The sequence below is a fragment of the Asterias rubens genome, chromosome 18 (genome assembly GCF_902459465.1).
Source record: "Asterias rubens chromosome 18, eAstRub1.3, whole genome shotgun sequence".
Taxonomy (NCBI): Eukaryota; Metazoa; Echinodermata; class Asteroidea; order Forcipulatida; family Asteriidae; genus Asterias; species Asterias rubens.
The window spans coordinates 8,062,014-8,075,796 of NC_047079.1; the positions used below are offsets into that span (position 1 = coordinate 8,062,014).

A 13,783-nucleotide genomic window follows, 5' to 3' on the forward strand; every position below is an offset into this window, starting at 1 on the left:
GTATTTAACACTGCAACAGGGAAAAATGTTCCTTCAAATCGGTTTTTAAAAAAGCTACCAGAGTGACGGAAATGTCGACGTCAAATTTATAAGCTTTATTATATCAAATCACTTGTTAACAATCTGTAAAGACGCTGTTTACATCAAAACACAATTATAAATTGAGAAGAATGATATTGCTTCGAGTAATTTACTTGAATCTAAACAATAATAAATATGCAATTTCATTTTATGAGTATATGAGACAGACTTGATCAGTCATCTGCTGTGGACGATGGAGCCCGATAAAAGTATACATGTATTTCAATTTGAGAAGAAAAATATATATGAAATATTAAGCAATGTGTTGGACTGAATTTTTATTTGTTGTTGTATTAAAGACACATGTAGCATGCCCTATATAGGGCAGGGGGTACCCCCAAAGCGCACCCCACCACCTCCAATGTTCACCAGTAAAACACAATTTCCCTAGAGAGACCACCAACAAATCCTGTAAAATCGAGTCAAGCCCACAATTAACACACACGAAAGGGGGGCGGTAGACGTCATTTCTGTTTTCCAGAAGACGATCAGAGCATACTGATCGAAACGTCGAGTTAAACCAACGGTTCTTTTCAGAACCACCCCAAACTCATTTAGAGATAATTACATGGTGTAACCGCAAACTCTTCTACATCTTATCTGCACCATGCAAAGTTTCAAATCCTACAAAACAAAATTATGTACTTTGAGCTGGTCATTAGCTTGCTGCCTCAAATAGACAAGGAACATTACATACATTTTTAATTGGTTTTGCTGTTACAAAAATTGCTGCTATGTAATCCACCATAAACATTTACATGACGTCATAACTGAGAAGGGAAATCCCCTTATAGATGGTAACAATTCTTGCGCAATGCCCTCATTCACGGGTTTTCCCACTGAGTTGTGACGTAGCTATGAAGTGATTGTCAACTACATTAATTGGGTATATCGTTGGATCCTCGGATGGACTTGGAATGACTACTACAAGAAACAAGTAAACCGACGAGACCACGACTTAACATTATAGGTAAGTTTACATGCCGAAAAACGGCTACGATTTACTGACCTTTTCATAGCAATGGTCAATTTACAGTTAGTCATAAATTTACTGAATTTATCCACATGGTTGATTGAGGATACGCGCTCAAATGACTAGAGATCCAAAACACTCTTGAGTTTAAAAAATATAGTCAAAACTATTTAAGTGGTAGTCTAGCTGGTGTGCAGGTGTCAAACTTGCTTGTACCACGTGATCCACTTACTTCTGATAACCATGGATCAGGAAAAGTAGAGCATTGTATTTTGCAACTTGTTCAGAATTTGGTCAAATGTGACTCGATGTTATGGTTAAGTTATGGTTTTGGCTTTGAGTTATTTTTGTCTTTTTTTGTATGGTTAGAGATGGCAACCAATGTACAGACATCGCTTGGCAAGATTGAGGACAGCATTGAGTGCTCAATTTGCACCCATCGGTTCAGGGAGCCAAAGTGGCTCAATTGTTTTCATACTTTTTGTCTTCAATGTCTTCAAGAAATCTGCAAGAACCAGAGGCCACCAAGAAACAACATTCCTTGTCCACTGTGCAGACAAGAAACCATCTTGAATGGAAATGTTTCTGATCTGCCAGATAATTTAGACATGAAGATTCTTGTGAACAATTTTACACAGCAGGAAAATGTTTTAAAACAACAATTTGAGCAATTACAGGTTTTTTCTACACTAGTTGCCAAAGCCAGAAGAAGTAAGACTGAGTTTGAGCTGTCAGGGGAAAATATTGACAAGTCCCTTACGAAACTGGACAAAGTGTTTTTGGACACCAAAGAAAAGATCAGCAGAAAAGCTACCAAGGAGGTATCAAGGATCAGAGATGAGGAGCAAAAACTGATAAAGGAGGCAGAAACTATTCATAAAAGTAAAGTTGAGTTTTTAAAGAGTTTGCAAACCTCCGACAGAAGAGAAGCATCACAGACAGCACGCAAACTAGATGAGGTCAACCACCTTATGGAAGGAGGATCCAATAATGGCAACAAGGGTCATGATTTCAAGAAGAGAATCTGCAAAGATCTTGAGAAGGCAATAACGAAACATCCACAGTCTGTTCCTGATGGTTTGACCTTCATGGATCTTAAAGAAAATGATGTGATGATATCTCTTGGTGAACTAGTGCAGAATGATGCTGACCTGATCTTACTGGTAGTTATAATTCTTGTATTTATTGGGTAACTTGAAGAAACTAAGAATAGCAGACTGATCAATGTTTATGCTATACTCTGTCCCAGTACATTACAAAAGCCTGATGCTTACTCATTGGGAATAACATGAGTCTGTCATCATGAAATTGCAGTTACATTGAGAAAGTGCGCTTTGTATCGGACTGTTACAGACTTTTGGGCAGAACCTGTGATAAGTTAATGGATTCAAGACTGTACACATTTACAGTCACTTAAAAGACAAACTTGTGATGAGGATTCAGATATTTGTCTTTGTTTGGTTTGTCTTGAATTTTGGGGACTTTAGTAACATATAGACAATTCAAAGACTCATAAATTGATTGTTTCAAGAAAGAAACCAGGGACTGGATTTTTTATCAAGTTTGTTTACCAAATTAATTGTATTATCGGTAAATGCTTATCATAAGGCTGACAGCACCAAGGGTTGGGGGAGTTGATGTCATTCCAAACCATCATGATATCCAGGGTCAATTTTGCAGAATTCCCCTAAGCTTACTGGTCCTACCATAAAACTGCAATCCCAAATGTTAGCATTCTGGGTTTTACATGTAGTTGTTGTGAACTAATGAACATAATGTTTATGTTGTACACTTGTTTTACTTTCTAATCATGCATGGTTTGCAATAATTTTACCATGAAACCATTAATGTTTTTGCCTGCAGGACAAGTGGACCAGACAAACATGTGCCAAGAATACAACCAGTGTACTAAAATATATATACAAAGAAGGTAAGAGTAAAAGTGGATTTACAAGACAAACAAACTCCATTGAGTGAAAATGGGATGCATTTGTTCCAATGTGAGATATGAGTATTCCTCAATCATAAATGACAGCAATTCAAAATGGATTTGCTTTTACCCTTTTTAATATATTTTAATCAGTAATTGATTCAAATTACAAATAGAACTGGTTGGCTCAGCATCGTGGAGGTATTAGCGCAGTTTGGATTTTATTAAATCGCTTTTGGGTATTTTTCAAGGATCTCCCGGTAAATGGGGTTTATTGATCAAAAGTGGTCTCCAAAGTAAATAACAGTTATTTTCTGAATAAAACCATAATTTCTGGGTTTTGGTATTTTTTTTGGAAGATTTGTTGTAATAAGCATTTTGATTAATGACTTTAATATGATCAATTGCAATTTACAACTTTGTAGCACTCAGCCGACAAACTGTCCATTTCACGCACAGTCACTCAGACATTAGTGTTTACATTAGTGTTTATCTGGTTACAGATCAATGGAGCCCTCTAAATCCAGAAGGGAAGAGGGTTTATGATCGCGACTTTCTGCTACAGTTTCAAGGAAACTACTATGAGAGACCTAAAGGACTCCCGTATGTTCCAGGCATTACTCTTGAACAGGTAAATAAAGAAATGATCTTTATTTATAAAAACTGGTTTTATTTTTTTTTACAGTAAACATAACTTGTACTACTGCACCGGCTGCAAAACTTGCTCGCTGTTGACAATTCAACATAGTTACTATGATTACTAATTAAATCTTTTTAATTAAAGTGAATGTACAATACAAGTAATGTAATTTGTATTTCACATTATAAAGTTCATACTTTTTTCAAAGTAAACAATTTTCTTGAGAAAATTTTAAAGAGAAATTATGTCAATATTTTGACTCGAAGTAGGCACTACCTGTAAAAAAGTACATCCAGTCCCTTTTTGGACCACTCTTCTCAAATTCTGTATTGTTTATCAAACTGTTTATTTTTGATCTGGTAGCCCAATGACAACTTTCTCTCAACGGCTGCCATGATGGCACACCGCACACAACAAGTTCGAGTGCCAGCGTTTGGTCTACCGGTAAGTTAACCAGTTCATGTTAACCAAGTAGATTGCATTGGACGTGACTCATCCCCTTAGGCTATAGGTCCCAAGTGGTTATTTAAGATGAAATTAACCATTTTTAAGAGAAAGTGTGGCATTTCGACTCGAAGTAGGCAGTACCTAGCTGTTAAAAATGCCCATCCATTATGTTGACCACTCTTCTTATAATTGTTCTGTGTTGTTTATCAACATCTGTCAATCTGGTCGCTCAAGATGCACAATCCACCAAAGGCTGTCATGATGGTACAGTCCCCCATACAAGAACCTCGAGTACCAGTGTATCAGGTAAGAATTGTTACTTTCAAAAAGCAAGAAATTAATAATCCATCAAAGGAGTATTGGTGCTGAACTTGTCAACTTGGGGAGGGGGAGGTATACAGGGGCACTCCCCCCCAATAGATGTCTATGTCCCCAAATTTTATGTAAGTAAACCACCATGGTCGGGCTGCAAGACTATATGCAGAGATTTCACACAGTGTGCTGAAAACCCAATGACATTAATTAATCTTTGCGCCATCTATAGTTTTAATTTTCCCAGTGTGGGATAATAAAGTTCTTATCTTATCTTATCTTAACTTATACTGTGGTTACTTTTAGGTAAATGTCTAGATCCTCCATCTCCAGTCAGCTCTTTCTTGTTTTAGATATCAATATTAACCACTCTAGTCAATTCTTTGTTCAACCCCCAAAATCTTTCTTGTTTTAGTCAACATTTCTAATCTTAACCCAGTAGATTGCATTGCAATCCAACTTTACCCCAACTCACGTGACTATTTACATTGTCTTTAAATTGATCGGTGTGTTCTCTCTTTCCCTACTAAGGGTTTGCCTGATCCAAGGGACTATTATTTTCAAAGATATGAACAAACTCCAGCGCCTTTCACATACAACATTGTTCGAAGAGGCCCGCATCCTTCTACCTGTAATGATTATGAGAGTGATTAGCGACAGGTCTTTTTCTGTTTGGTAGAATCATTAAAGTTCTGACTCCACGTGGCGGGCGGATCGTGTTAGTTCACGATTTAGAAGGAAAACCACTCATTTTCGAGAGAGATATGAGTCATTATCTTCTACTGGTAAGCCTAAAGTGCCCAATACATGGCAATGTGTCCTTTTTAAATACTTACATTGGGCTAGTTTACAAATACATTATATTATAAACAAGCAAGTTTTTAAATCATGAAGAAAGTCTCATTTGCGAACGATGCTATTTAAAAAAAAAACTTTGAAACTAATTAGAAATCTTTTTATGTTCTATATCGGGAGTGTAATAATTGGCTTTATTAAGTATGTTTATTGTAGCTTAATAAAATAATGATTAAACAAACTTTACTTGTTAAGAAGCACTGTAGCTGTTGATAATGTGTAACTTCTTGGGAAACGATTTCCTAATAAGGAATATGGTGTTTTAGAGAAAGGGATTCAAAAACATTGTTTTGAAATGTTCCACGCAGAGCCGTTTATCAGTTTTTGCGTTGGCATAACGGCTTCAGATTTTTGTGATATTATATTGGTGACATTATATTAATTTTGTATACTTACATGCGCTTTTGTTTTTGATATACCTTTATATGTACTGATAATTTCTCATATTATTGTATCATTTTCCAACAAGAATATGGAATAAACGTCTTATCTAATTGAATATCTTAACGCTACCAGTAACCTTCTGAAATGTTCACAGTATATTGTTATTGCATATAAAAATACATCCATAGGATTAAAATAACCAACAGGTAAAAAAGCCAAAGGTATTTGCCTTTAATCTATCGTTGTATTATTTATAGCACAATGCTTGACGACCAACAAGAACTTGTTGGGTTGTGAGTTGAGAAATTTTAATTATACCCTGTCATTAAGACTGAAAACTCTTAATGACAGGTTCTACTTTTTTTTATAAAGCTGGTAACCAAATGTTGATGTGCAACATTATTTATTAAAAAGGGAAATAATGAGACAAGTTTATCTTTGTCAACTTTGTGGCATAATGATGACTGTGTAGATATCTTGTTCTTATCTTTCCAGAATGAAAACAAAGTTCCCATGCTAATAATTATTTTGAGTAATTACCAATAGTGTCCACTACTGCCTTTAACTGGAAGCAATCCATAAAAAGTGTTAAGGGGACGGCTATACTTGTAATTTAGACCAACTCGACTTTCTCAGACTGTGGTATCATGTGGTATTAAATGCAACGTCAGCTGCTCCTAACAACTGATGAATATTGTTCATAAAACGTTGTCAATGAGTGTTTGCCAGATGGATGGAGGTTCGTATTGATGCCGGAACAAACAGCAACACGTGACCAATAACCAGTCTTACTGCCGCAGTGCGGTAGAGCAATTTAACATGGGCCAAAAAGCAACACGTGACCAATAACCAATCTTAACGCCGCAGTGCGGTAGAGCAAGTTAACTTGGGCCATATTGTTCAAATTAATGTGGCTTTAGCTGATGGGCACCGACACGTCTAAGTCTGGCGTGTGCCTCTTAAACCACTCTTTTGAGTCTTCTTTACGCAGTGTTTGATATATTTTGAAACTACGAGCCAATTTCCGGCAAGTGTGTGTATAAGCTTGGATGAAACATCACACCTGATAGCACCGTTGGGTTTCGTCGTTCAGCATTACTGAAATAAAGTACCTTTGAGATATTTTAATTTTAGTCATTCGAGGTGAATCCTACTAATTAATAACCTTGACGAGTTACTTGACTAATACTACAAAAATCAATCGGAGAGCTACAATAATTAATGCTACGTCGATTTCGAGAGGCAGTATGATTTGGTTCTCCATTTTCAAAGCCATTTTGACCCGTCTGCTTTTTGCTGGCCACACCGTAGCAGCCATCCAACTGATTGTTGGACTGACGTCTGACACATCTTACTATCTATTGGCCCTAACTTCATTGGTTCAAGTGGCTGAGTTAATCTTCACGATGGCTTGGAAAAAGGGAGGAGAATGGAAGTGGTAAGTTGAGTATGTTATTTCGTGGATTAAGTTTGTGTAACAAAACTGTGCCAAATTTACTCGTGAGCAAGCGTGGCATGGTGCGGACCAGAGTACAAAAGAAATACAAAAGAAACGGGTGCACTTGAGTCCTTTCATTTTGAAGACTTGATTCCTTACATTCTGTAGACTTGAGTCCTTACACTCTGTAGACTTGAGTCCTTACATTCTGTAGACTTGAGTCATTTCATTCTGTAGACTTGATTCCTTACATTCTGTAGACTTGAGTCCTTACACTCTGTAGACTTGAGTCCTTACATTCTGTAGACTTGAGTCCTTACATTCTGTAGACTTGAGTCCTTTCATTCTGTAGACTTGAGTCCTTACATTCTGTAGACTTGAGTCCTTTCACTCTGTAGACTTGATTCCTTACATTCTGTAGACTTGAGTCCTTACACTCTGTAGACTTGAGTCCTTACATTCTGTAGACTTGAGTTCTCGCATTTTTGAAGACTTCAGTCCTTTCATTCTGTAGACTTGAGTCTTTACATTTTGTAGACTTGAGTCCTCATGTTCTGTGGACTTGAGCTTCACAAATTAAACTCCGTTTTTTTTCTGACGAGGAAATATTTTGTAAGTGTGGTTATTGTTTCAAAGTGAAGTAGAATAGCATTATTGTATGATAGGCCTATATTACCTAACCACAATGGAAGTATAATAGCATTATTGTATAATAGGCCTATATTACCTAACCACAATGGGAGTAGAATAGCATTATTGTATGATAGGCCTATATTACCTAACCACAATGGAAGTAGAATAGCATTATTGTATAATAGGCCAATATTACCTAACCACAATGGAAGTAGAATAGCATTATTGTATAATAGGCCCATATTACCTAACCACAATGGAAGTAGAATAGCATTATTGTATAATAGGCCCATATTACCTAACCACAATGGAAGTAGAATAGCATTATTGTATAATAGGCCTATATTACCTAACCACAATGGAAGTAGAATAGCATTATTGTATAATAGGCCTATATTACCTTACCACAATGAAATATCAAGAGTACAACGCTTTTCATTGTCTATGTATCTTGAACATTTGCCACTTTAACAACACTATTAGTAATTAACACGGCAGTAATTACCTGTTTGTAAGAGTTTTAGTGATATATAGTTTGGTTTCACTCATCTGAATTTCTAGTAAGTGGATTGAAAGGGGTCAAAGTCCATTGTAAATAACTTGAAAAGAGGAAAGACTTAAAAACGGTTATTTTTGTGAGATGTCGCTTTAGTAAGCTCTTATAAAATTACTTCGATAATGTTGGCATCGTTCAATCAATATAAAGTACATATTTCAAGATGTATAATATGTCACTCCTGATGATATGAGGTATCCGATAATGTCACTCCTGATGATATGAGGTATCAGATAATGCGCCCAACAATAATTTACAATCTGACATCTTCAATGGACCGACATATGTTTATTAATGAAATAAAAACCTTCCTCTTTCCAAATTCCAGCAGGTCATTCAGAAAATTTCTTGTTAGAGGTGAAACAGATTTTAATCTTATTTTTTTGTTCTGTATTAACGATTTGTCTCAATGAGTGTAGAATCTTGACTTAACTGTACATAATATTGGTAGACTGAGGAAGACTTATACTGTATTCAAATTTCCCCGATTTTGAGAGAATATTACCTTTAGCATTTGCCACCACTTAAAGTCAGCTTCAAGTACGCGTCTTGTGATTAATGACCTAAACGATCTTAGCAAACCAAATAAAAGCCGGTCAAAATAGAGCCTTCAATTTTAAGCCGTCTAAAAGTCAATTGCTACGGTACATACATCATTCAGGCAAAGCCGAAATGAACTAATGAACTCGTAGTCAGTATTAATTTCCGTTTCATCGTAATTAATTCGTATCTTTGTGAGGAGGGATGGCGATGGTAATGAAGGGGAGACTATTGCTGCAGATTGATTTGATGGAGACTCTGATGATGACCATAGCCATCTTATAGTTACTGACTGCTTGAATATAGCAGTGTACAAGCAGCTTCAAAAGGCACGCTTACACCCACTCTTATAAAACTGGGTCATTCTATCCCTCTCTGGATCAAGCTGACCTCCTCTACAGTGGCATGACCGATGGTGGATGGGGGGCGTCGCGGGTGGGGAGGGGATCGGGGCGTGAAGATATATCAGAAAATACAATGATAGGATCTTGTCCTGGTTCTGAATGGATCTCATAGTACAACCACTAAAATAACAACTTTAGCTGTCAGTAACTTCCCAAGTTTTAGTAAACTCATTATTTTATATTACATTCAACATTGGGTTAAACAATATATCAATTTTGCTTTTAGGTTTTGCCCAAGCGTGATCGTTTTTCTCTTGGGATCAGTGCCGACTATTTGGGTATTGGAATTGGAGTTGTTAGAGCGCCGTTTAACAACAATGAAGCATGTCAACGGTGAGATAGTCGATGATGTCCAAAAGGTAAGATCGTGGGCAAGATTTAGTTTAAATTTCAGTACACTTCATGCGAAACGTTTAACTCTTATTTGTTTTGTTTTTACCTAAACTCATCAACAATGATCACTTACGAACGACACATTCAGAATAATGTAGGCCTTAAGGCCCTTTTTATGCTTACTATTGCTAAACTTTAGTGTACCAATGGAGGTTTTCACAGGATGATGACGAAATGATGGAAAGACACAATGATTTATAATATACACGTGGCATTTTAAATGTTGTACAAAGGCGAGTCGGATCGCTCAATATGACTCGGTGTCTTTTAATGTTTTTTCTTGACTGTACAGCGCTTTGAAACAGTGTTAAAGCGCTTTATAAATGCATTTAAGTTAAGTTATAAAGTTAAGTCTAGATCTATATTGGAAGGGGATACAGGACGCCAGACTTAACTGTTGGTGTCCATAATACAAAGGTGGAGCTGGATGTGACAAGGGAAGTCGACTTGTAACCATGGAAACACTAAAGTCTTCTCTTGGTTGACATGACATTATTATAGTACATGGAATAAACACTAGAATACAGACAACAATGAAATAAAAGCCTAGTCATTATAATTCCATCTTATCATTTTACTTGATAGGATAATGGGCAGACGCAATGGATCTTAGTGGTAGAGCAGATGCTACCATTACTTCTTATTGTCGGTCGATGGCTTCTACCTAAAGGTGCCATTACACGAAATGAACTATCGGAACTCTTACTCGTTTACTTCGCTACAGCAGCTGATATCATTGAATTCTTCGATGGGTTTAATGAGGTTAGCGTCAAGTATGATCGTTCACTGGTACTCACCCTTCTCACCTTATGGAGTTGGAGTCTTATTCAATTCGCTCTCGTTATGACGTCTATCAGGGACCAGCGTGGAACTTCTTCCAGACAGTCAAAACCGACTACACCTAGTGATGGTCAACGTAAAATAAAGAGGGCTCTATTCAAAAGGTTTCCGCGTTTGGCCTCGTCTCGAGTCGTTGGACCTCTACCCACTTCTGAAACGAATGACGGGTTGATGGTCATACCAATTAAACCTAAGCACGAGATGCGTGAAGACACGGTACCAACGTTCACTTGTCTAGATACAAGCGTCTGGTCTATAGTAGCAAGCCTACTCCTCCAAGACGCCCCATTCTTAGTATTTCGTCTGACATTAATTCTTCGCTATCGGGTCTATAGTCATACTAATGTCTTCTTCACATGCAAAAACGCCCTAGTGATTGTGTTACAGACTTACAGAATCTTCGTTCTGCATATAGAAAGGCGCGAAAAGGTGCGACTTCAAAAGAAGGCTACGGATGCAACAGCAAAGGAAATAGCAAATCTGAAGAAAAATGGGTTTTTGTTTGTACACGAGAAGAATCTGCCGACAAAAGAAAATGATGAAGACCCATACGATGTCGTCTCCATGAATTCTTCACAATAAAGAGCATCAGTTCTTCAAATCGTCCGTGGACTACTTAGCATATGATGCACTAAAGAAATAAACCACTATTTCTGGTTTGTTTCGTACAAGTGACGTCTAGATATATTATGCAAGCCATATTAAAAGAAAAGTACCTTTATGCAAAGTTTTTTGTTTATTTAATTTCGCTAGCTTGATTGATGATGTTTCATGGCCACATTCGATGTATTGCTGACGATGTCACGATGTCGCAACAGCAATGGAGCCCTTGTTTATCGTGCTAGTTAGTGAATTAAGTGCTACATGCTATGTCCTCCACATTTCTGCTTGTCGCCATTTTCTTCTTACCACTGTTTTGTTAGTTTATTTGTTGTTTGTGTTAGTGTGTTATTTAGCCTTCCGAGGCCAGGCTATGGTCAAGACTAAAGATCTAAAAATATTTGCACTAAATTTCTTTCAAGCAAAATGATGAAAAGATCAGTTTTGGCGTAAGAAGTGACGCAGACTTTTGGAAGAAACATTTTGGTCCACTGTATTGAGCGACGAACCATCGGAAAGGTGTATAGGCCTATGTGACCCCATCCGTTAAAGCTAGTCGTTTGCCTCACAACTTTATAAAATAACTAAAACAAAAGGTGTCATGAATAAACTGTCTCCTCAAAATAATTAATGCATGATTTGAAAGGGCATGCCAGTCACCATGTGCTAGTCAGTCCCGTACGCGGGTCCCGTACGCAGTGGGCGAGGCCACACAGCTATGTGCGGTGGAGTAAACACATATTCTTACAAACAAACGAACGCAAATTGTTCCATTTCCAAGATGGCGACGCCCATCGCAGAATTACCGGAACTGGAAAATCTATGTGATTTGGAACAAATAACTCATCTCGATGTCAATGAAAACAACAGGAAAGAGGTGGACGATTGTAAGAGTGAAGTAACATATGAAGCATCGATCGATAAACTACCCGAAGAAGCTTTGACCAATGTTATATCGTTCGTTTCCGATAAATGGTTGCTGAATTGTGCCCTCGTCTGTCGGCTTTGGAGAAATGTCATCAAGGGGCAGACACTTTGGCGGGAGAAGTGTTACCGAACAAGCCGATTCATTGAGAGGTATATGGCACCCTTTTATCCAGAAAACTGGAAGGAATTCTACCTGAAATCTCCTTATACTAGAAATCTCATCAAGAATCCAAGTGGCAAAGGTTAGCTTTTGACTTTGTTTGATAAATCTCTACGTGGGCTATGTTGTAAAAAAAAAAAAAAAAAAACAAGATTGGAAATGTATGTTACCTTTTATATCATGAATTAAATAGGTTCCCTGTCTAAAACCATGTTATAAATAAATTTGTGATGTGATTAATTTTTTAGTTTTTGGAAGGCAGATATACTGGATGGAGGAAGCAAGGAACACAAATTAAACAGTTTATTAAAATTTAAAAAAGGGCTGCAAATGTTCTTTGATTCTTAATTTTCATTTGAATAGGCCAACACCATATTTGATTTTTAAGTACTTTTTTTTCAATTAAAAGATGGTGTTAAAGGTGGCTGGATCATAACAGAGAATGGAGGAAATGGTTGGGTTGTAGAAACTGGAGATCATGGTTCTGCTAAGAAACCAGATAAACTGCTTGCAATTAGTGATGGAAGTCCAACTCAATTTGCCACATCATACGGATTGTGTCAGCGTTATCAGCTGATTGACCTTTTACAAGAAGGTTTCTCACCTGCTATGCTGGATGAAGGCCAACCAGATATAGTCATCTCTGAATGGTAAGTCATTTACATAAAGGAATGGGGAGATGTTGTCGAACAAGTACTGTAGCTCACAAAGCTTTGGCTTGAGATGAGTTTCAACATTCTTTTCCCCTACCCCTACAGAGTGGAATGGAATCTTTCCCTCACCTTGGATCTATCTTTTTGTATCTGAAAATGTATGACGTTGGCTCGTTTGTTACAACCCTCAAGAACAATTGCAGTTCAAAATTATTCAAAATTAATATTCTTTATCCCCGATGCAAATTTAACATCTATTATATCGTTGCGGTACCCGCTGCCAAAACATAGGATTCGAACTGCCTCTAGCTGCCGGGCAACCTCGGTAGTGTAGTTGGTGAGACACTGCTCTAGAGTTGCAAGGGTCGTGGGTTCGAATCCCACCCGAGTAACATGCCTGTGATATTTTTTCACAGGACTCGGGAAAGTACTGAGTATGCAGTGCTAACACACATCGGTGTATGGGTAAAAGCCAAAAATTAATATTCTTTATCCCCGATGCAAATTTAACATCTATTATATTACAGTTTGATTTTTCTTTGTTGTTCAGGTATGCTGCACGTTTTGACTGTGCAAATGTTTACTCACAGAAAGTGCAACTACTGAGGGAAAATTCAAATGAACCAGTCAATATTATTGAAGAGTTTGTTTTTGGACCAATTGAAACACAACAGTGGGCTCCGAATGACTGGAAAGAGGTAAGTCTAAGTCATTAACTATTGCAGCTCACAGGTGCACTTATTTTGTTACGCCACTAAGTGGCTGTCAAATTATTGGATGCCACACTAACATTACATAATTCTACAATGAGTATAAAGACCTTGACTAGAGTCATGTTGCTTTTATTTATCCATAGGTTAGACACATATTCTCCAATTACGGAAAAGGCTTACGGTTTATTAAGTATATGGATGAGAGCAAAGATAGGCAGTTCTGGGCGGGGCACTATGGATCCAAGATGGCAGGATCAGTTGTCAAGCTTCAGTTTCATAAGGATGATCCAGATGAATAAAAAAA

At 37.3% G+C, this 13,783-nt stretch overlaps 3 protein-coding genes across 3 annotated transcripts; all 3 read left to right on the top strand.

Annotated features, from left to right (window-relative positions):
* The first annotated feature begins 926 nt into the window (after nt 1-926).
* On the top strand, nt 927-5,388 carry LOC117302278. The gene is made up of 7 exons (XM_033786143.1): nt 927-1,051; nt 1,424-2,217; nt 2,918-2,984; nt 3,488-3,615; nt 3,988-4,068; nt 4,306-4,377; nt 4,915-5,388. The coding sequence occupies exons 2-7, from the start codon at nt 1,426-1,428 to the stop codon at nt 5,035-5,037; spliced, it is 1,263 nt and encodes a 420-aa protein (XP_033642034.1). The 5' UTR covers nt 927-1,051; nt 1,424-1,425; the 3' UTR covers nt 5,038-5,388.
* A 1,640-nt stretch (nt 5,389-7,028) lies between these two features.
* Nucleotides 7,029-11,065, top strand: LOC117302640 (transmembrane protein 26-like). Its single transcript, XM_033786623.1, has 3 exons — nt 7,029-7,060; nt 9,306-9,552; nt 10,172-11,065. The coding sequence occupies exons 1-3, from the start codon at nt 7,029-7,031 to the stop codon at nt 11,006-11,008; spliced, it is 1,116 nt and encodes a 371-aa protein (XP_033642514.1). The 3' UTR covers nt 11,009-11,065.
* Nucleotides 11,066-11,767: 702 nt separating this feature from the next.
* LOC117302279 (F-box only protein 6-like) lies at nt 11,768-13,783 on the top strand. The gene is made up of 4 exons (XM_033786144.1): nt 11,768-12,195; nt 12,523-12,763; nt 13,317-13,464; nt 13,623-13,783. Exons 1-4 carry the CDS (start codon nt 11,808-11,810, stop codon nt 13,776-13,778), a joined length of 933 nt encoding a protein of 310 aa, XP_033642035.1. The 5' UTR covers nt 11,768-11,807; the 3' UTR covers nt 13,779-13,783.

Bases quoted from the DNA above. Each gene is read 5' to 3' on its own strand.
- LOC117302640 (XM_033786623.1), top strand. From the start codon at position 7,029: ATGGCTTGGAAAAAGGGAGGAGAATGGAAGTG. The intron at 7,061-9,305 runs GTAAGTTGAGTA...TGGATCTCATAG, and splicing joins AAGGGAGGAGAATGGAAGTG to TACAACCACTAAAATAACAA. The intron at 9,553-10,171 runs GTAAGATCGTGG...TTTACTTGATAG, and splicing joins TAGTCGATGATGTCCAAAAG to GATAATGGGCAGACGCAATG.
- LOC117302278 (XM_033786143.1), top strand. From the start codon at position 1,426: ATGGCAACCAATGTACAGACATCGCTTGGCAAGATTGAGGACAGCATT. The intron at 2,985-3,487 runs GTAAGAGTAAAA...ATCTGGTTACAG, and splicing joins AAAATATATATACAAAGAAG to ATCAATGGAGCCCTCTAAAT. The intron at 3,616-3,987 runs GTAAATAAAGAA...TTGATCTGGTAG, and splicing joins CAGGCATTACTCTTGAACAG to CCCAATGACAACTTTCTCTC.
- LOC117302279 (XM_033786144.1), top strand. From the start codon at position 11,808: ATGGCGACGCCCATCGCAGAATTACCGGAACTGGAAAATCTATGTGAT. The intron at 12,196-12,522 runs GTTAGCTTTTGA...TTCAATTAAAAG, and splicing joins CAAGAATCCAAGTGGCAAAG to ATGGTGTTAAAGGTGGCTGG. The intron at 12,764-13,316 runs GTAAGTCATTTA...TTTGTTGTTCAG, and splicing joins GATATAGTCATCTCTGAATG to GTATGCTGCACGTTTTGACT.